General features: G+C 49.0%; 1 protein-coding gene across 2 annotated transcripts in view; it reads right to left on the reverse strand.

The window, feature by feature from the left end:
* Positions 1-582: 582 nt before the first annotated feature.
* The window catches only part of F8 (coagulation factor VIII), a 79,786-nt gene continuing 59,686 nt past the window's right edge, over positions 583-20,682 (reverse strand). Inside the window, exons 18-26 of one of the 2 annotated variants that reach the window (XM_007056233.4) lie at positions 20,352-20,534; positions 19,193-19,309; positions 15,825-15,896; positions 14,756-14,841; positions 11,650-11,805; positions 10,694-10,838; positions 9,586-9,734; positions 8,317-8,493; positions 583-2,634 (exon numbers count right to left, since the gene is read on the reverse strand). In XM_007056233.4, the coding sequence (XP_007056295.2) occupies positions 2,479-2,634; positions 8,317-8,493; positions 9,586-9,734; positions 10,694-10,838; positions 11,650-11,805; positions 14,756-14,841; positions 15,825-15,896; positions 19,193-19,309; positions 20,352-20,534 (1,241 nt within the window). In that variant the 3' untranslated portion in view covers positions 583-2,478. Of the gene's footprint in view, positions 2,635-8,316; positions 8,494-9,585; positions 9,735-10,693; positions 10,839-11,369; positions 11,472-11,649; positions 11,806-14,755; positions 14,842-15,824; positions 15,897-19,192; positions 19,310-20,351; positions 20,535-20,682 lie in introns of those variants that run through there. The other variant, XM_043522509.1, reaches the window with a different exon arrangement.

The raw sequence follows: 20,682 nt of genomic DNA on the forward strand, positions 1-20,682 counted from the left end.
TGCTGAATTGGAATCAATTTGCAAATTGGATACAATTAACTTAGGCTTGAATAGAGACTGGGAGTGGTTGAGTCATTATACAAAGTAAAACTATTTCCCCTTGTTTATTCCTTCCCCTCCACCCCTCCACCCCCCCCCCCCCCCACACTGTTCCTCAGACGTTCTTGTTAACTTCTGGAAATGTGCTGGAAATGGCCCACCTTGATTATCACTTCAAAAGGTTTTCTCTCCCCCCACCCCACTCTCCTGCTGGTAATAGCTCATCTTAAGTGATCACTCTCCTTACAATGTGTATGGTAAACATCCATTTTTGCATGGTCTGTGTGTATATAAATCTCCTCACTGTATTTTCCACTTTATGCATTCGATGAAGTGAGCTATAGCTCACGAAAGCTTATGCTCAAATAAACTGGTTAGTCTCTAAGGTGCCACAAGTACTCCTTTTCTTTTTAAAAATATTTTGCTGCTAAACTTTACTCGGGGGTGAGAGCTTTTATGTGGTCTGCATTGCTGGCATTGGCTTCCAGTAGCGAGTGCTTGGATTGGTCGCAAACCCTGAAAGCAAGCACAGTGCCATCTGGCTGGAGTCTGGACTTTATTAGGATTACATCAGTAAGATCGATTTTATTTTTGTTCAGTTCAATTTAAACAATGTCTGTACAGTTTGGGGATTTGGTAGTTGTAACACCCCAAAAAAATGTGCCGGGGGAAGAAGTGAAAAGGTCATTGTAGGTGGGCACCCATCTGAAAACACCAGAACCCACACCAGGACCATAATACTGAGGGGTCCATGCCTGCTCTTTGACTGGCTGTGCTCCAGAGGTGGGGTCAGTCCGTCTCTGTGCCTGTCACAGGCTCGCAGTGTTTGACTGAAATACTCCACCCTGGTGACCCTGCTGGGAAAGGGTTAATTGTGTTCTGCTGAGTCCCCAAGGCAGGTAACTCATTACCCCACTTGGCTATAAGGGAGGTAGGACGGGCCCTCTGGGGACCAAGAATCTGGGGTATAGGCTGAGTAGTCAAGAAGGAGGAGCCTTAGGAGCAGCCAAGCCAGGGGAGAAGGTTTGAGCTGAACATTATCTTATTGTGGCCTTGTTAATAAAGCCAACTCTCAGGAGGCGGCGAGTTTGGATTCTACACAGTGTGTGGCCAGTGTCTATAGTGCAGCCTGGGAAAGGGACTGGATCACAGCCTGGCAGTCTAGTCCAATCATAGAGCTCCAAGCACTGTTGTTTCTAATATGCTGGCAGCAGACACTAGCATAAGCCGAGGTGGGCCCAAGTCCCGCGGTTTGGATCCAGGCCCAGTCTACCTAAAATTAATGGGAAAGCAGCCACTGGGTTCAGCCAAAGCAGAGAAAGAGCATAACAGCCAAATCCAGCTCCCACTCCAGATTCCCCTAACGTACGGGGCTCAGTGTGAAGAAGCAATCTGGGCTAGATGGCCTTACTGTAAAATGTCCCCAACCTCCAGTGGCCCCTGGCCTGACAGAGCCTCTGGGCGGGGGTGGGTATATGTGTGCGACAGGAAGTATCCTTGTTTGTGACAATCTGAGAGCCTGCCTGGGCTGCACTCTACGTGGTGTCGGCATGAAGGGCCAAAGTCCCATAGCAGGCTACCGAGAGCACAGAAAGGGAGAAAAGCCCCAGGAGGAGGAGGGTTTGCTCCAGGAGATGACTGCCAACAAGAAAGCAACTTGCTGAAGACAGAATGGTGGCACTGGGCCATGACAGTGCAGGAGCACTATTGACTCAGCAAAGGAAGGGAAACAAAAGGGCATGTGGGGCAAATCCCACAGCCCTGAGTCAGGCTGCATGGCTGCTGGCTTCAGGCATTGCGCCAAGCTAGCACAGCCCCAGCCTGGACTCTGGCAGGGGCCACTGGGTGTGCTGAACCCCAGCTGACTGCAAAACGTGGCCCTTGGGCGACGTTCTTATCTCTCCCTCCAGACCACACCCTCCATCACTTGTGCTGGGGCCATGGCCAGGGCCAGGTCACTGAGAGTTTATGGAAAATAACAAAGCAGATCTCAGCGGCTAATTAATTATTAGCTGCTATGAATGCTGACTCTAAGCCCCATGGGGATTTCAAGGCTGGCTGAGCTGGGGAAGACAGGGGTGGGGGTTGGCGGCAGATGTTTGCTGGAAAATTACTGTTTAATTATTTAGTGCTATGTTCCGATTATATGGCACACAGTATATGAGAAAGAGAAAGACAGGGGAAGGGCAGGCGACCCATAAACCTTTGCAGGCCCCTTTCTTCCGACCACTCGGAGTGCTCTGTGCCACATTCCCAACCCAGCTAGTGTAAATGCATAAAACTCCACGGAAGTGAATGGTGCTGCTTCTGCTTAGACCTGCAGTGAATGTAGCCCTTCATATGGGCTTTGGAAGATCTTCCTCTTTGGATCGCTCCAGGCTTGGTGATGGTTCAGTGTCCAGCCAAAGCTAGGTCCTTTAATCCAAAGCTATCAGCCCATCAGTATGTTTGCTGGGCGTCGCAGCCTAAGAACTCCATCCTCAGGGCAATGTGGTTTTGCCACCGGCGGGGGTGTATCCTTAGATACCGGGCAAAGAGCGGAGGATCCAGGGAGTTCACCACGGTGCTGAAGTGATTTTGGTTGCCCTTGAAGATCTGAAAGGAGGAAGAAATAGTTGGCACTTTCTCTGCTCTGCCATGTCAGGGCTGCTCACTCCCCCAGTGGGGAAAGATTCAGAGATTCATCCCAGGAACCAGCCCCTGGATGTCAGTGGAGTTACTCTAGGTGGGAATCTCACTCAGCTGAGGGTAGAACAATGCTAAGGAAGGCGATCCCTGTATCTGAAGGGCACAGGAGGGGAATTATTTCAGGTGGTGCAAGCAGAGGATATACCTGGGAGGAGTGGGAAGAAAGGAAGCAAAGAAAGATCACAGCGGAGGGGGAGGGTTCTAAACAACAGGGTCTATCAGATTGCAGCAGAGATTCCCAAGGAAAGGGGTAGAAGCTTCATCACTTGGGAAATTTAAAAATAAACAGGACAAAGATCTGGAGAATAAACTAGAGGAATCAATTCTGCACTGGCTTGGGTGCAGACAGCTAATTGCTCTAATAGGCTTTCTCTATCATTCTGTTACAGCCCAGGTCTACTATATGGGGAGGCAGTGTATGGGGTGGTGTTTAACATCTTTATTAATGACTTGGATGTAGGTATGGAGAGCATACTGATGAAATGTGCAGATGACTCAAAGCTGGGGGGCGGGGTGCCAACACTTTTGAGGATAGAGCTAAAATTCAGAAGGATCTTGATAAGTTGGAGAACTGGGCTATAGACAACAAAATGAAATTCAACAAAGACAAATGGAAGGTGCTGCACTTAGGGAAGAAAAGCCAAATGTACAGATACAGAATGGTGGATAACTGGCTTGGCAGCAGCACTGCTGAGAAAGATCTGGGAGCTGTGATGTATCACAACCTCAACATAAGTCAGCAATGCAATGCTGTTGCAAAAAAAGCAAATGCAATTTTAGGTTGCATTAACAGAGGCATAGCATGCAAGTCACGGGAGATGACAGTACCGCTCTACTCGGCGCTGGTTAGGCCTCAGCTGGAGTACTGTGTCCAGTTTTGGTCACCAATGTATAGAAAAAAAAGGAATACTTGTGGCACCTTAGAGACTAACACATTTATTTGAACATAAGCTTTCGTGAGCTACTTATGCTCAAATAAATTTGTTAGTCCCTAAGGTGCCACAAGTACTCCTTTTCTTTTTGCGAATACAGACTAACACGGCTGCTGCTCTGAAATGTATAGAAAGGATTTAGTGAAACTGGAAGGGATCCAGAGGTGAGCGACAAAGATAATCAAAGGGATGGAATGTAAGCTGTAGGAGCACAGGCTGCAGGAACTGCATATGTTTAGTTTGGAAGAGAAGAGATTGCGGGGGGGAAGTGATTGCGGTCTTCAAATATTTGAAAGCTGCCATTAAAAAGATGGAGAAAATTTGTTCTCTCTTGCCACAGATGGCAGGACAAGAGGCAACGGGTTCAAACTACAGCACAGCAGATTTAGATTAAGTCTCAGGAGAAACTTCCTAGCTGTAAGAACAGTAGGACAATGGAACAGACTCTTCGGGAGGTTGTGGAAGCTCTTTCACTGGAGGTTTTCAAAAGAAGGCTGGATAGTCTTGAATGGGTCAGACACAACAAATCCTGCATCATGGTAGGGGGTTAGATCAGATGGCCTCTGCAGTCCCTTCTAACCCTCTGGGTCTATGATTCTATGATTCTTAGACACAGAGGGAATACACATACTAATAGACTGTTGCTGTATCATGAGTTCTTCCCATCTCCCAGCTGCTGCAGTACACACGGTAATCAGTTCTCCTCCATTATCCCCATCCCCCAGGGCCATTGCACAGTCAGGATTTTACAAAGCCCCTTATTCTGGCCTGCAGGTTTCTAATTTGTGGGTGATGCGTGTTTTCAACAAGTCCCTGTACTTTGCTTTCTGACGGACCAGGTGGCACAAGGGCTGATGCAGTTACAAGCAGGCCTGATGGAATTCTGCGCCATTGCAAGGCTTCATACTGGAGCAAGCACCAATGGGCACAATGGCAGGAAACCATACCTTAGAGCTGGGTGAAATTTTTTGGACAAAACTCTCTCACCTCAAAACTCATGCATTTGTGTCAAATTCTCTGAATTGTTCTGGTCAAGAAAAAAAATGGAAAAAAATGGAAAATAGATAGTTCGATTCAAAATGACTTTTTGTTTCAAATTTTGCTTCAATTTTATTTTTAAAGGGTTAGAAAATCTTTGGAACAAATGGAAAAGTTTTGGTTGGGTGAGGTATTTTCAAATGGGGAAATATATGCCCAGCCCTGCAACAAGGCTATCCTCCCTCTGCCTCCAGCAGCACTGTGCTATGCTATCCACATGCAGGAACCACCCCAGGCACTCCTAGCGAGTGCAACTCAGGAAATGTTTGTTTGCCAAGTGGGGTTGCTGCACCTCTCCTTGGCTAGTGCCCTGAGAAGACAGTTTTGTTTCAATGGTAGAGCAGATGAATTACCGTAGTCCCATAGCACCCTGCAGCACACTCAGGCTATGTCTGCCCTTTAAAGCACCATAGTGCATCAGTGTAGACAGCACCTTCACTGATGGGAGGGGCTCTCCAATCACTGCAGTAAATCCACCTCCCTGAGAGGCTGTAGCTAGGTCGACGGAAGAATTCATCCATTGATTTAGGCCTGGTCTACACTACAGAGTTAGGTTGACACACACAAGGCAGCTTGGCCTAACTCTAAGCGTCTACACTAAAATTTTGCTCCCATTGATGGAACTGCCCCATTACACTGACTCCATGAGAGGCGTAGAGTCAATGTTGATGTAGTTAGGTTGACGCAGGTCAGTGTGGAGCTTACATTGACTGTTACTGGCTTTCAGAAGCCATCCCACAATGCCCCACACTGACAGTACAATTGGTACAACCGCTCCTGGGGAGGACATGCACCGCCAACACAAGGAGCAAAAGTGATTTAATTACTGTGCAATTACTTGGTACATAACTAAGGCTTGGTCTACACTACATCAGAGGTGCAAGTAAGCCAGTACGCCCCGGTACAGCCTACCGGCAAGAGCTGGTGCACCGTACCGGGGTGGATCGGCTTCCCCAGGCGCAATTTAAAGGGCCTGCAGCTCTCAGCAGCGGCTGGAGCCCCTGGGACTTTAAATTGCTGCCAGAGCCCTGGGGTAGTGGCGGCGGGGCTGGGGCGGCGATTTAAAGGGCCCGGGGCGGTAGCAGGCTCTGGGGACGATTTAAAGGGCCCGGGGCAGTAGTGGCGGCTGGAGCCCTGTCCCCGGAGCCCTGCTGCCGGAGCCCTGGAGAAGCGGTGGTGGGGCTCTGGGGACGATTTAAAGGGCCCAGGGCTCGGTCGCCGCTACCGCCCTGGGCCCTTTAAACCGTTGCCAGAGCCCCCGGCTGCTGCTGTTACCCCGGCGGGGGGAGGGGAGGGGGAAGGAGGCACTTACTGGTACAGGGTGGCTCGGGGCTGGCTCTGACCCCCCAGTCCCGTCCCTTCCGCCTGAGGCCCTGCCCCTTCCAGGGGCCAGAGCCGGCCCGAGCCCCGTACCGATAAGTCCCTAGACTTACTTTCACCCCTCCACTACATATTTACTTCAATATAACTACGTGAAAAATACACCCGCCCTGAGTGACGTAGTTCTACCAACCTGTGTAGACAGGGCTATGTCAAGGGGAGAGCTTCTCCTGCCGACACAGTGACCACCTTTCACGGAGGTGGAGTTATTAAGCTGACGGGGAGCTCTCTCCCATCGGCTTAGAACATCTTCACCAGACAGGCTGGAGCTGCGCCAATGTAAATTTGTAATGTAGACTTGCTCTTAGGTCGACATAAATTTGTAGTGTAGCGCTGTCTACAAAGGGACTTTTAGATTGGCTTAACTGGTCACTCAAGGATTTTTCACACCCCTGAGGAACGTTTGACTAATTTTCGAGTGTAGACTAGCTTACAGCTGGCTGAGGGGGGCTGAAAGCTACTGATGGCTCTGACTAATGAGTCTGATCCAAAGCAAATACAGATCCTGGTAAAGCCAATGGTTGTCCCAAGCGCTCTTTTCTAGGCTCAACGGAAGGAGCAAACAACACCCTTTATGCAGCAGAGACAATGGAGGGCTTGCCCAAAGTACTTGGCAGTTCAGTGGGCTGAGTACAAACTCAGGGGCTAGGAGACTGGTTTGGAAGCCTGTGTGTGTTAGCGGAAGAAAGCCAGCAGGATGACTGGAGAAGCTGTGAGTGTGATCCTGAGAGGAAGCTGAGCTCACTGGAGGATAAGAAACCAGCTGTCCAGTATTAAACCAGGCAGTCCTGCTTTTCTAGGGTATGTGCCACTTCTGCACAGAAAAAAACGGACTTGGTTTTGTTCGGATGGGGGACGCCCTTCTGAAGAGCAGTGTGCTCTTAACAATGGCCTGTCCCCCGCTGCCCCATGCAGCATGACCTTGTGTGCACTGTGCGTCCAAGGTCCGACCAGTGCGGGTAGGGTCATGCTGGCAGGGGCAGGGTCACGCCATTCCCAGAAGTACTGGAATGTCCAGTATTCAGGAATGAGTGAGTGACCCCCTACTGGAGGGGCAGACATGGGAATTTTACAGCCAAGAAACTGCTTGCTGTTGTTTCTTTCTACCTTTTGAGAGAACCAGGACTGTGTGTGCGTTCTTGGTAGATAAACAGGATTGCACCAAGAACAGACCTGACTCCTAGCACCAACTTCTCATCCTAGCAGAAAAAACCCTGCAAGGCCCCAAACACTGACTAATTGCTCCATCCAAAGAGACACCATCACAACCCTGGCAGCACATCACTGCCAAGTGGTCCTTGAGTTGCCCATGACAAAAGACCCAGGAGTTGCTGTTGGTTAAATAAAGGATACAGAGGGGTTGCAAGCCCCTCTCCAAGTGTGAGCCAGCAGGGCCATCCTTAGGATTTATGGGGCTCTATGCAGTATTATTAAACTGGTGCCCTATGCCCGATGGCAGCTAGGGCTTGCATATATATTTTAGAAAAGGTGGTCTTTTGAAGGATTTATTAAAAAAATTATATGCCTGAAGATCCAAGCATTTAAGGCTAAAGATGAATACCAGATTGTGCATCTAAAAATATGTGCAAGGATTTTTTAGAGATGTGATTTTATAATCTTCAGCAACACACTAATGAAATATTTTTAAAGCAAATTTTAAACTAAGGTCCTGTAGACTAACATGTTCTGAGTAAATATTACAGTAATGCACAACTGTTTTTGTCAGTAAAATTCAGAAATTGACAGTATATACCTGGGGTTTGGCAAATGCCTGTTAAATTGCTTCATTACCACTTGAATGGCTCTTTAACAGATTCAGTGTTGTCCTAATAGGTCTGGCAGGCTGGAAGGCTTTTCATAGAATCATAGAATATCAGGGTTGGAAGGGACTTCAGGAGGTCATGTAGTCCAACCCCCTGCTCAAAGCAGGACCGATCCCCGACTAAATCATCCCAGCCAGGGCTTTGTCAAGCCTGATCTTTTTCACTTTTAAGTACTAGATCCTCTCCAGAGGAAGATTCACCAGGCTGCAGCAGCCAGCTGTGGTCAGAGCCTGCAGGAAGGGTCAGAACAGGGATAGGAAGAGGTAGCGGGTGGACACTAAAACCCAGGGGTGCCCCATATTTTTGGATGTCCTATGCAGCATAGCTGGGTATGCCTAAGGACAACCCTAAGTACCAGATTCTGTGATCCCTTGGGCTTTCCCTGGTATCCCAGGCACCAGCCTGGATCTGTTTACCTTCTCCTCACCATCCTGGAGAACTGGAGTCCAACGCGAGCCGTCCTGACTGCTGGAGACAGCAAACTCCTTCACGAACATTTTACTGAAGATGAATTTGGCGCCCTGGGTTACAATTCCAGTGACTCTCATGATCTTCTCAAAGTCCACCTGCAGCCACTCATTGGGGCTGTTCACCTGGGGAATGACACACCAGCCTTCATGTCCCCTTCAGAAATACCCACCAGACACAGTGCAAATGGTCCCCTCAGCTCTCAACATGTCAGAACTTTTACTTAGCCATGTCCAGTCCCTCCCACTACTCTCAGAATATCTTCAGCTCCAGGGAGCAGACAGGCCAAAACCCTTTCTATGCTGTAACCTTGAACCAAGTTGGTAACCATCTCTGGACATGGTTGGTGCTAAAACTTCGGAACAATCTCAGCTAACCAGGTGTTGCCCTGCTAGACTGGCACATAGCATGCTCCTGGAACCAAATGAGGACACTTATTTCCTTGTATGGGTAGGATCTCCTGACAGCATCTGTGTCACCAGGTTGGCCAGCCCTCCTTCCCAGACTCTTTGCAGTTGGGCATCCCAAAATGCATTGCTTCATGTGCTCCGCTGAGGCATTGTGGGATAGCTACCCTGATTTTCCCACAGTGCCCTGATACAAACATGGCAAGGAGCATGATCGGTGCAGATACACAAACCCATTGGAGACACGTGTGTTGCGAAAAAGGCTGCTGTGTGGACACAACTCAGCCTGGTGTGTTGTAAGCATGGCAGACAAGAGTGTCGCAGTCACAGTTTACTTGTATTGTGGATGGGGCCTTAATGTTCTACAAGGAGCTGCTGGATCCAAAGAGACTTTGAACTGAACTGGCCTCACTCTCAGAGGGGCTGAGCCTCTGCAGGTCCCACTAATGTCAGTGGGAAGGAATGGTGAGTGCTCAACATTTCTGAACATCAGGCCAGGGATCACAGCTCATGCTAAGTGCACTCACTGTTCCTACTCTCATCTCTATAGCGCATCCTGCTTGGAGAGGCCAGAACTGGAGTAGTTATGATCTGACCCACAGCCAGACCTCCTGCACCCTGCCATACAGCACCTCCTGCTCAGACTGGAGCAGCTATGATTGACCCACAGCTACTGCTCCTCTACCACTCTCCACAGGGACTCCTGTCAGGAGAGGTGGGGAGTGTGGCGAGCCAGTGCTCTGTCACTAGCTCAGTGCTCCTGTGGGCTGGGAAACCCCCATTTAAAAGTGGGGCACGCCCCATGGTTACCTTTGGCTTCCAGGCATTAGTCCTCTCCTGCAGGTTAAGTCGGGCTTGGGAGGGAGCCCAGCTGGAGAACATGTTCTCACTGTAGGAGGAGGCGGAGATCTGCTGGTTGGAGATACCTTTGTTCTCCATTCCTAAAGGCATGGAGCAGCCTGGAAGAGAGTTGAAGCAATAGAAACCAAGATGCCTTCTGATTGCCCATACTCCCATTTGGTGGCCTACTGGCCAACATATAGGAGGCAGCATCTGTTATCACATCAAGACCACCTGTCACAGTCCTGCTGTGCACGTACCTTACCTGGCTATATTTCAGCTTCTGCAATTCCCTGCCAGCCCAGCTCCCATATCTCCAGAACAGTCCTGTGCATGGGACACACACCCAATACCCAAAGCAGCTCCTGCTCCCTCCAGCCTGCTTTCGCCGGGAGGGAGAGGGGGTCTGTTCTCCTTGAGTCACTCAGGAGGAAATAGAACAAGGAGTACTTGTGGCACCTTAGAGGGTACTCCTTGTTCTTTTTGCTGATACAGACTAACATGGCTACCACTCTGAAACCTGTCAGGGGGAAATGTCCTTCACTCCCCAGCGTGCCTCCACATATCCAGCCCCAGTGTGTGTGGGAGGGGGGGACTCCATCTGCTCACCTGATCCCCATCACTCCCCTAGACTGAAATGGCAGCTGACTAAAAACCAAAAGCAAACAGGGTTCCTTAAAACAGGTGAGGATCAGACACTCTTTCTAGGAGGGCACTCTCAGCGTGGCTAACACACCCACCCACAGCTGCAGCGTCAGCACCGAGACTAGCTCTGCGCTCTTCCCAGGATCGCCATAGCCCTCAGCCAATAAGGAGATTTTCAAGCATCACTTACCTACCAGATGTCACTCCCTCTTCCTGTCCCCTGCAGCTAATCTTGGTGTGTCTGGTGCCAGCCCCACCACCAAAATGCTCTAACCCTGCCAGGCCCTGAGCACCCTCGTCTCTCACTGAAATCAGCAGGAGTTGAGAGTTTAGCGCCTCACAGGTGCAGGCCCCTGTCCCCCTCTGCTCCAGTGTTAGATTTTAGAGGGCATGAGGAAGAGCCAGGAGCAGAGGGCCTCATGGTGGGACTTACTGTTCAGATCACAGCCAATGAGTTCCATGCGCAGAGTGGTCCGAATGCTGTAGTGTGTGGGGTGGAGGCGGATATACCGGGCTATGATTGGGGGATTGAAACGATTATCTTTCACCCCTGTTGCATCCACATTCCCAAAGAACACCTGCAGGAAGGGAACAGATGGGGCCCTGTTTCTCCAGCGCTTGCGGAAGGAAGAGGACAGAGGTCTACAAAATAATCATAGCATCATAGAATATCAGGGTTGGAAGGGACCTCAGGAGGTCATCTAGTCCAACCCCCTGCTCAAAGCAGGACCAATCCCCAACTAAATCATCCCAGCCAGGGCTTTGTCAAGTCTGACCTTAAAAACCCCAAAGGAAGGAGATTCCACCACCTCGCTAGGTAACGCATTCCAGTGCTTCACCACCCTCCTAGTGAAAAAGTTTTTCCTAATATCCAACCTAAACCTCCCCCACTGCAACTTCAGACCATTACCAATAATGAGTGGCAAGGAGATGGTCACTTCAGTCTGGTACTTATTAACTTTACCAGCTTCATAACACAAGAGTAAGGGCTCAATGAAATAAATATGAAACACCATCCAAATGGATATTAATAAATACTATTATACACAACCCAAAATTAACCTCTGGAACTCACTGCCACATGATGTCACTGAAGAGTAGGTTTACAAATGGTCAGACACTTATATGGACAAAAACATCTGCCATGACATGAACTTGGATGCAATTACTGGAGCAATGAATCCTCATGCTTCAGGGTAGAAATGTGTCACCTGCTGGGATTAGGAAGATATTTACCCCCTGAGACAACATTGTATAATTATATGAATTGAAAGGGGTTCCGGCCGCTGCAGAAGACAGGATGCCTGCCTTCATCACATCCTGGCCTATCAGTCAGTTCTAGAAAGATGCAGCATCCTTTTCAGATCCTATCCTCTCTCCTTTACTCACCATCTGGGAGCTGGTGGCATTCCCCTTGTATCTCTTCCACCTCTCCCCATCAAGACCATAGAAGATGATAAACTGGGAGATGTAGAGGCTGGAGAACTTTTGCCGGGCCCCCTGGGTCTTTATGCCATGAAGGATCATGGGACGCAGCAGATCCACCTACCGAGGGAATATAGAGATTCTTTTCCCATAGGATGATTGCCATTTGGTATCCACTCCCAACAATAGTGCAACTTGCACACCGGGTTTGACTCCTCCCAGGTTTGGGGTTGGGGAGGAGCTTCCCTCCCTGATATATCCTGGGAGGGTGTTGCAGAACCCTGGCTCATTGAGCAAGGATAATTTGTCAGGACCAGGCTGGGGTATCCCACACCATCAGTGATTGCAGGGGCCACTGGGAGACCTCAGTCCACCCTCTCATCATCTTCCCCTCTGCTACTCAAACCAAAACAACCTTCTGCAATGGCACTGACAGCCCCTAAGAAATGTGCCAATCTACCTCTCTACATGCACCTGCAGCCCCAGTGGCCCCAGTCTCTCACAGCCAGCACGGATATTAACCAGCATTAGGAAAATCACACCCACCAGTATGGGTTGAATGGACCAAAGATTACTACCGCTTTTGGGGAAAGAGGAGCCTCAAAGGGAGGGGACATGGTCTTTGGGTTTAAAAAAACAGGGAAGCGACTCAGGACTCATGCTCTACCAAACCTGCGAGTAACCATAGGCAAGTCACTTCAAGCCTCGGTTTCCCCATCCATACAGTAGGGATAATATACAGGGTTGCTAAAAGGTTGAATGATTATTTGTGAAGCATTCTGAGATCCTTGGATGGAGCATGCTATAAGAGTATTATTATTGTGTGTGTATTGTCAGGAGATTATCACAGACACTGTGCTGGCACATTACAGTTTTATTTGCTTTGTTATAATTATCTTAACATGACAGTGACTTTTGTGGGTTTACATTTCCCTTCACATTTTCACAGAATAGTTTTGGGCACTCAATGCAATTGAAAAGGGATGAATTTAACACTGGTAAAAGGAAACAGTCGATCATTAACCTTTGGAACTCATTGCCACAAGATACGATGGAGTCCAAGTGTGTAGCAGGATTGATAAAAGGATTAGACATTTATATTAATAATAAGAATACCCAAAGTTATATTAGATGGGATAAAATAGTATAAGGAATATCAACTTTGAGACTTCAGGGCACAAGTCAACCCCTAACTGATAAGGGTCAGGAAGATTCTTCCCTTATGGCTAGGTTATTCCAAAGCTGTCTGGTAGGGGATTTTGCACCTTCCTATGAAGCAGCTGGTACTGGTCACTGTTGGAGACAGGATACCAGGGGGAGGGATAGCTCAGTGGTTTGAACATTAGCCTGCTAAATCCAGGGTTGTGAGCTCAATCCTTGAGGGGGCCATTTAGGGACCTGGGCCAAAAATTGGGGATTAGTCCTGCTTTAAGCAGGGGGTTGGACTAGATGACCTTCTGACCCCGATATTCTATGATTCCTGTTTACATGTGAGGGTTGATCTGGTGTTTATGTGAATCGGGGATGATTAGTGCTGACTAAAGCAAGGCTGGCTACAATACTTGTCAAGATTTTAACTATTAAAGCTGGGGGATTGCTCCCATTCTTAGGGCTAGCATCCTCACACACAGCAGTTTGAGCTGAGAATCCACTTTGAGGGTTGCAATGTTACAGTGCACCACTTAACCACTGTTATGCATGTTACATCAATGCAGGAAAATCCACATTAAAAATAAACATGGAGGGCAGCTCATCTGTTCTGTTCATTAATAGGAAACTTCTCACCAAAAGGGAATCTGCTATTTTTCTCTCTGTGCAACATGAAATATTCTTGTTTTCTCCATCCGAGGGAGGCAGATACTACTGACTTCACCAGCCTGCGGGTGAGATGCTAGGCACAAGGTGCAGGGAGGGAGTAGGCAGGGGGAGGGGACCCTTTCTGAGGCACTGGGAGTCATGTGCTATTTCTCACTCCAGCAGCAGACCCGTCTGGGGGCACTGAGGTTAGCTCCAGAGGGTGCAGAACATGCGGCACCAGACATTGAGGTCAGAATGGGGGCACAGAGTCTGGCAGGAGGGGACAAGTGGGGAAAAGGGTAACCTGAACCTGCAGGGAAAAGTGTGCGTGTGTGTGTGTGGAGGGGGTTTGGAGGGGTGTGTGTCTATGTGTGTGTAGGGGGTTTGGAGGGGGGTGTGTGTGTGTGTGTGTGTAGGGGGTTTGGAGGGGTGCATGTGGGTGTGTATGTGTGGAGGGGGTTTGGAGCGGAGTGTGTGTGTGTGTGTAGGGGGTTTGGAGGGGTGTGTGTGTGTGTGTGTAGGGGATTTGGAGGGGTGCGTGCATGTGTGTGTATGTGTGGAGGGGGCGTGTGTGTGTGTGGAGGGGGTTTGGACAGATGGATGTATATGCATGTGTGTAGGGGGTTTGGAGGGGTGTGTGTGTGTGTGTGTGTGTGTGTGTAGGGAGTTAGAGGGGTGCATGTGGGTGTGTGTGTGTGTAGGGGGTTTGGAGGGGTGCATGCATGTGTATGTATGTGTGGAGGGGGCATGTGTGTGTGTGTGTGTGTGTGTGTGTGTGTGTGTGTGGAGGGGGTTTGGAGGGATGGGTGTATATCCGTGTGTGTAGGGGGTTTGGAGGGGTGCGTGTGTGTGTATAGGAGGTTCGGAGGGGTGCGTGCATGTGTGTGTATGTGTGGAGGGGGCTTGGAAGGGGCGTTTGTGTGTATGTGTGTAGGGGTTTGGAGGGGCGTGTGTGTGCGTGTAGGGGGTTTGGAGGGGTGAGTGAGTGTGTATGTGTGTCTGTGCGTGTAGGGGGTTTGGAGGGGTGTGCTTGTGTGTGTGTGTGTAGGGAGTTTGGAGGGAGGGGTGAAACATCCCAGTCTGGCAATGGCCTGAATAGCCTGAGGGCACTGTAGATGTGGTGGTGGATAAACTGAGGGGCTTGCCCAGACTGAATTGCTCACTGCCTCTTTCTGTAGCTCATCCACAGCGCAAATGGCTGGTGCCTGCAGGCATCAGAGGCTACTATTAATTTCACTTAACAATGTCTCCTTCCTCCCTAAGTGAAACCTACCTGAATCCAGGAGTTGCCGCTGTCAGTGCTCCAAGCATTGACAGACCCAGAATGATCTAACCGGGCCAGCCTAGGCGCCCATTGACCTGTGGAAGAACACAAGAGAGATGAGGAAGCCATTGGGTGAGTTCACTCACTGACATGGACAGACAGGTGTGATGACTACAGCACCAGCAGCAGAGTCAGAGCACGTCCCTCAGTGGGCCTGTCTGCCTGCCCCTCACTGTTCAGACCTGGTTCACTGTCAGATGGGAAGTGCAGGTATCAGAGAGCTCTGCGCTGGTAAAATCTGGGCTCAGATTAAAAAGACAGAGAAACACAGAGTCTGGGTAACCCCACTCAGGCATCCTTGTGTGACAGAGACCTACTTCTCCCGTTTACCCTCTCTTTAACAGTGGTCACCATCCTGCCAAGGGACAGGGTCTCCCTGTGTATCACATGCTGTCTGGACTGTAAGGGGCCATATCTTCTTGTGTAGAGAAAAAAGCATCTTGGCCACACTTCTGCTATAACAATGGCTAAAAAATGGATTCCCACTGGACTCCTCTGGGGGCTGGAGGAGGTTGCTCTCAGCTGACAGAAGAGGTGTTCGCTGGCCACCGCAGGCAGGGAGAGCTGAACTTGAGATGAAGTAGTGAACTAAACAGCAAGGATGTTTTAAGGCACCAGTCTATTGCAGATGCCTCATCTAACTGTGGTTACAATGGAATCATCCCAGGCATAGAAGGCAAGGGATAAAATCACCAAGGCAAAGCAATGCAGCATGTTGAGGCCTCTAGGAATCAAGAAAGGGTTTGAAACCCAGTTGAATGGGCCCAGGGAAGAAGGCATTCTAGAGCTGGGCCCTCAGAGCCAATGGTATGGCCTTTGCCAGCCCGTCTGCTCCCTCCACAACTCCTTCAATGCCGGGATGGTATCCGGCGGGAAGCAGGAACGACTCCATAAAAAAGGCTTTGTCTCGACTAGGAAAGTTGATTAAGTAGGTCAGGCCTTGCCAGCATGTGTTGGCTAAGCCTGATGAAAACTTGACCTTCTTCCTGGTCACAAGGCCAAAAAGTCCAGCACTCACCATACTGCCCTGAAGCTGTGATCTGAGCATCCGCAATATTCCCGGAAGCTAGGCCAACAGGGTTCTGGCACTCTGCAACAAAGGGGAAGAGAGAGGAAAAAAGATTTATGGGCTATTTCATTTGGCCTTTGAAGCTAAGGCCTAGGTGAGCCTTCAGTCTTGGACGCTGAGTTAGGTTCCCAAGTCTGGTTTGGCACAGCAGCCAGGGAGCCCACGCAGCACTGCCTTGGAGCCTTCCCTGGGGCTGGTGGCCATTGTACTCAGGTGACATCACCTGCCATAAGGGCGCTCAGTTAGTGCTGGGCCAGCCTTTCAGAACAAACCCACAACCCAGGACAAGTGTGGGCTTGTTACCAACCCAGAGGTCAGGCCAGGCTTGCTGAAAGGTGCACCAAGTTCTGTGGGGCTTCGTGTGAACCTGGGCCAAGTTTCCAGCCACTGCTAGGCTTTGGGGGTGGGCCGTTCAAGATCTGGAGAGTAAATCACATGATACCTAGTAGTTTCAACTAGGAACCAGGCCAACTTGGCAGATTCAGTTGAGCATCATTGAACTTCTTGATTCACTGAAACCTGGATTCCAAATTGAAACTCAGGATGTGGGGACCCACATGAACCAAGACAGACAACGGCTTGTGCCAACACTGGAGAATTCAAATGGCCAAGTTCCCCCCCCATCTCAGTTCTGACCAGGTCCTGCTATCTGTGACCTACCACCCTGCGCAGCAAGGGTATTGAAAGCATCCCAGGATGGCAATATCCTTAGAGCCAATGCCACTTCATTGTGCTACAATGTCGCCATGTGACGATGCGATGCTGCAGATCAATTGTATTAATAGTCACTGTGCAGTGCAGATGTCAAGAGGCATCACAGTGCAGTGACATGACAAGTCTCTCCTGGAAGTTTTGACAGGTGTTGAATTTAAACATAGTGTCAGAGATCTTAAACTCGCTTTAAAGGGGAGATAGAACCATGAACCCTGTTTTTTTGCTAGCACCGTAGGGACAATCCTAAATATAGCAAGAGCTGCAAAATGAGAGAACACCTCCATCCAGCCTTAGCTGTTAGTGACCCTAACTGCTACAGCTATCACAGGAGGACTCCAAAAGCCTGAACTCAGGTACTGGCATGTAAGTAAGGCAGGAGTTGATTTTCTAGCATTTTAAAAAATTCTTTGCAAATTTTTAAATCTGCCCTTACAGACCCTTGTTCCTAATTTTGACGCTTGCGGGTGATATCAGCTTTTATTATTGGTTTATAAGCCAATCCGGGATGGTATATATTACAATTCACAGCCGCCTCTCAGAGAGTCCTCTGATACATCTCCTCTCTTTGGGTCACTGGTGTGACAGCTGTGTTGACAAATGTCTCTTCTGTGTACTGATGTCTGGCTCCCAGGCCTGTGTTGCTAGGCAGTGTCTTTTAAACACAAATCTTCATGTTTCTAAGAACATCTTGGCTGACACCTCCTATTTTTTAAAGTCCCTTTGCTGATCTGTGGAGCACTGGGCTGTTTATTTCCATTATAACTTAGACTCTTAAAAAATCATAGTACTTGACACTGTCTTTTCACGTCAAGCCCTTTCTAGTAAAAAGTGGATTTTGAATCTTAAGCGGCTTTTTAATTTATCTTTAAACAAAGCTTTTCTGGCTCACATTTAATGCTCCTTTAAGAAGAGGAAAAAGACCTTTACTATGTAAAGCCAACTATCCTACATCTTGGCAGAAGGTTAGACTAGATGACCCTTGTGATTCTATGATTCTCTTAAGTATAACAAATCAATCCTTTCCTTCTGTTTTGAAACTAGTATTTAAAATGAGGTGGAAACTGATTTACACTCTTGAGCTGGCAAAGATTTTACTGCAATTCCCAACAGATTTTGCACCACTTTACATGGTAAAGAGTGTTGCTGAACATGACCACCTGTGGCCAGCCTCTGTGACCCTTGGCAAGTCACGTTGCCTCTTTGTGCCTCAGTTTACCGATCTACAAATGGGTATTTCCCTATTCCGTTAGCCAGTTGGGTGGGCGCATGCAGGCGTGATGATAAGAGTATGCACATTTTTGTGCGTGGCCCATAGCGTCTTAGGGTTTGAAAATCAGGCTGCTGGGGGCAAATTTTTCAAGGTGGTTCAAGCCGGCCTCCAGTTTTGCACCCACAGTCACATGCCCCCTCTTAGATGGGGGTGTAATTCACTGCAGGTGTGAATGATGGCAGTTAGCTATCCTGCTGTCTCTTCCGTAGGCTTGGTCAGGTGGTTCGATTGTTCAGCGCTGTAACTCTCATTCGCCCAGAGCTGACTGAGGGTGAAAACCGGTGTGTCCAAGTTTGAGGGCCATGAGGGTAAAATTTTCAAAAGCACCTAAGTGACCGGTGTTAGGATATAGATATTCAGGCCTGTCTGTAAAGGCCTGTACTTTAAGAATTTAGGGGTATTCTTATTACTTGGCTAGTTCTAGAGGTATAAAAGAAAGAATCAAAATCACTGTCTGCTGGTGTAAGGGCCTTCTCTTACTGTGACAGTTTGAGGCCCTGTTCTTAGGCTAAGGCCTTTGGCTAAGCAGCAGAGGCAGCCATAAGCCAGGAAGCGAACAGTCACATCCTCACATTCCAAACTAGCCACATTGAAAGAAGGTGCTATTGGGCTGTTAGGAATACAATCCTGTCCTGAATACAATCCTGTCCTGATAATTCCTATCACCTCCAAAGAAAGGGAAGTGCCTAGAAAATGTAAAAGGAAACTTAGTTTGATAGCATCCTGTCTGGCAAGAACTCACTTATCAATAGCTGGGATGTGAAATCCTCACTTCTGTATTGTTTTCCCACTTTGCTATTGTTTGTCTGTATAATCTCTGTCTGGTTCTGTGATTGTTCCTGTCTGCTGTATAATTAATTTTGCTGGGTGTAATCTAATTAAGGTGGTGGGATATAATTGGTTAGCTAATCATGTTACAATATGTTAGGATTGGTTAGTTAAATTTCAGTAGAATGATTGGTTAAGGTATAGCTAAGAATATTACTATATAAATTAGGGGCAAACAGGAAGTAAGTTGGGATTCGAAAATAAGGAAAAGGAACTTGTATTTAAGCTTGCTGGAAGTTCACCCCAATAAACATCGAATTGTTTGCACCTTTGGACTTCGGGTATTGTTGCTCTCTGTTCATGCGAGAAGGACCAGGGAAGTGGGAGAGTGAAGGAATAAGCTCTCTAACAACCGGAGGAGCCTGAGCCCTGTTCTCCAGAGTGCCTTAGGCGGGTACTTCTGCACCTGTGAAAATGCTGCCCCCAGCTGTCTAACATGAAATTCTCGGGAGCTGAATGAAGAGTCAGTGAAGGCAACTGTAGAACAAGGAAAAGAGTCACTCACTCGGGTCATACACAAGGAACAGGGCGCTCATTCCAGCCTGCTGGTGCTCTCCAACCTCGCATTCCACCCGCCAGATCCCCGGGTGGGAGGGGCGCATTTCCACCGTTCCAAAGACACCTGGGTGAGAAGAAGGGGAGGGAGGGCAGAACAAAGGATTATTTATTTCTAGCGGTTAAAAGAGAAGCCTGTGGTGGCTACACCCACTCCTGCTTCACTCATGCTGAGGGCAGATTGTGCCGCCATGATGCCAATTGCACTGGACTACTCATAGAGTAAAGTACTGCCCAAGGTGGGTATGGGTGCCAGGCTGCTTCCTGAGCCTTAACAGCACACTGACTGGGTCAAATTGTTCCCTGGTGTAACTTCATCAAAGCCGGTACCGTTAGACAGGAATGAGTTTGGCCCAATAAATGCACTTGAATTTGATAATAATAATTAACAAAAATATGAATTGTTTGTATTACTTTGCACTTAGGAGCAGGGGCACTGGAATGGGAGAGCCAGGGGGCCATGGCCCCATCACTTTTTACCAGCCGTAGAGCTGAGCAACAGGGGCAAGGTGGTGGAGAGGAGTGAGTGTGGGCTAGGGTCTTGGGGGAAGAGGCAGTGCAGGGGAGGGGGCAGTGTGAGGGCAGGGGCTCATGGAGAAGGGACTGTGTGAGGGTGGGGCTTCGGGGGGAATGGGTGGTGCAAGGGCAGAGCTTCGGGTGGGAAGGGCCGGTGCAGGGGCTGGGCCTGGGGGTAGTGCAGCTCTGGGATGGGGCCATGGTTTGGGGACCTGTGGCCCGCCCCACTTTTAGGACACTTCCACCACTCATTCCTAGGAGCCCTAGTCACGGACAAGGAGCTCATTGTGCGAAGTGCTGGACAAACAGAACAAGACTCTTCAAAGCCAGTAAGGCGTCACTAGCTAATGGCCATTTGGATCCAACTATTTGAGGCAGTGTTGGTCCAGGGCTATTTCTCAGGCTGAGAGGCACTCGTCTATTTAGCTACCCTTTGATGTCAGGTTGATGCCATGTCCACCCTAATCAGAGTGCATCAGCTGCGCTAAGCTAGGTGGGCACTCTTTGGAGCTAGGCTGCTGGCATGCCTGCTTCTCCTGCATCAGTCCTCTCCAGGAGACAGGTTAGCTCCCAGCACCTGGGTCAACTCTTACCGGGATAGAGGTTGTAGACTCCCATTCGATACTCATGGTTCGTCCTAATGGCAAACAGTTGCCCATGAAAATAGACTGAGTGGATGTCCTCAGTGCCGCCCACATTCAGCAGGTACCATCGCACCCTTTGGTGCTGAGCCATCACCAGCCCAGGCAGTGCGTCCATCACGTAGCCGTTGATAGCTGGAGGAGAAGAGCACACTTGGGACATGCTGTGGCAGGGGAGAGGTTCAAAGTCTGCAGACAGCAGTAGCCATGCTGGAGTGGGCTGAGGTCACTCTTGCTGTTACCCAGGGGATGGGCAAGGAAGGGAATTCTGAAGCCCTTGATC

The sequence above is a fragment of the Chelonia mydas genome, chromosome 9, assembly GCF_015237465.2.
Source record: "Chelonia mydas isolate rCheMyd1 chromosome 9, rCheMyd1.pri.v2, whole genome shotgun sequence".
Lineage (NCBI taxonomy): Eukaryota > Metazoa > Chordata > Testudines > Cheloniidae > Chelonia > Chelonia mydas.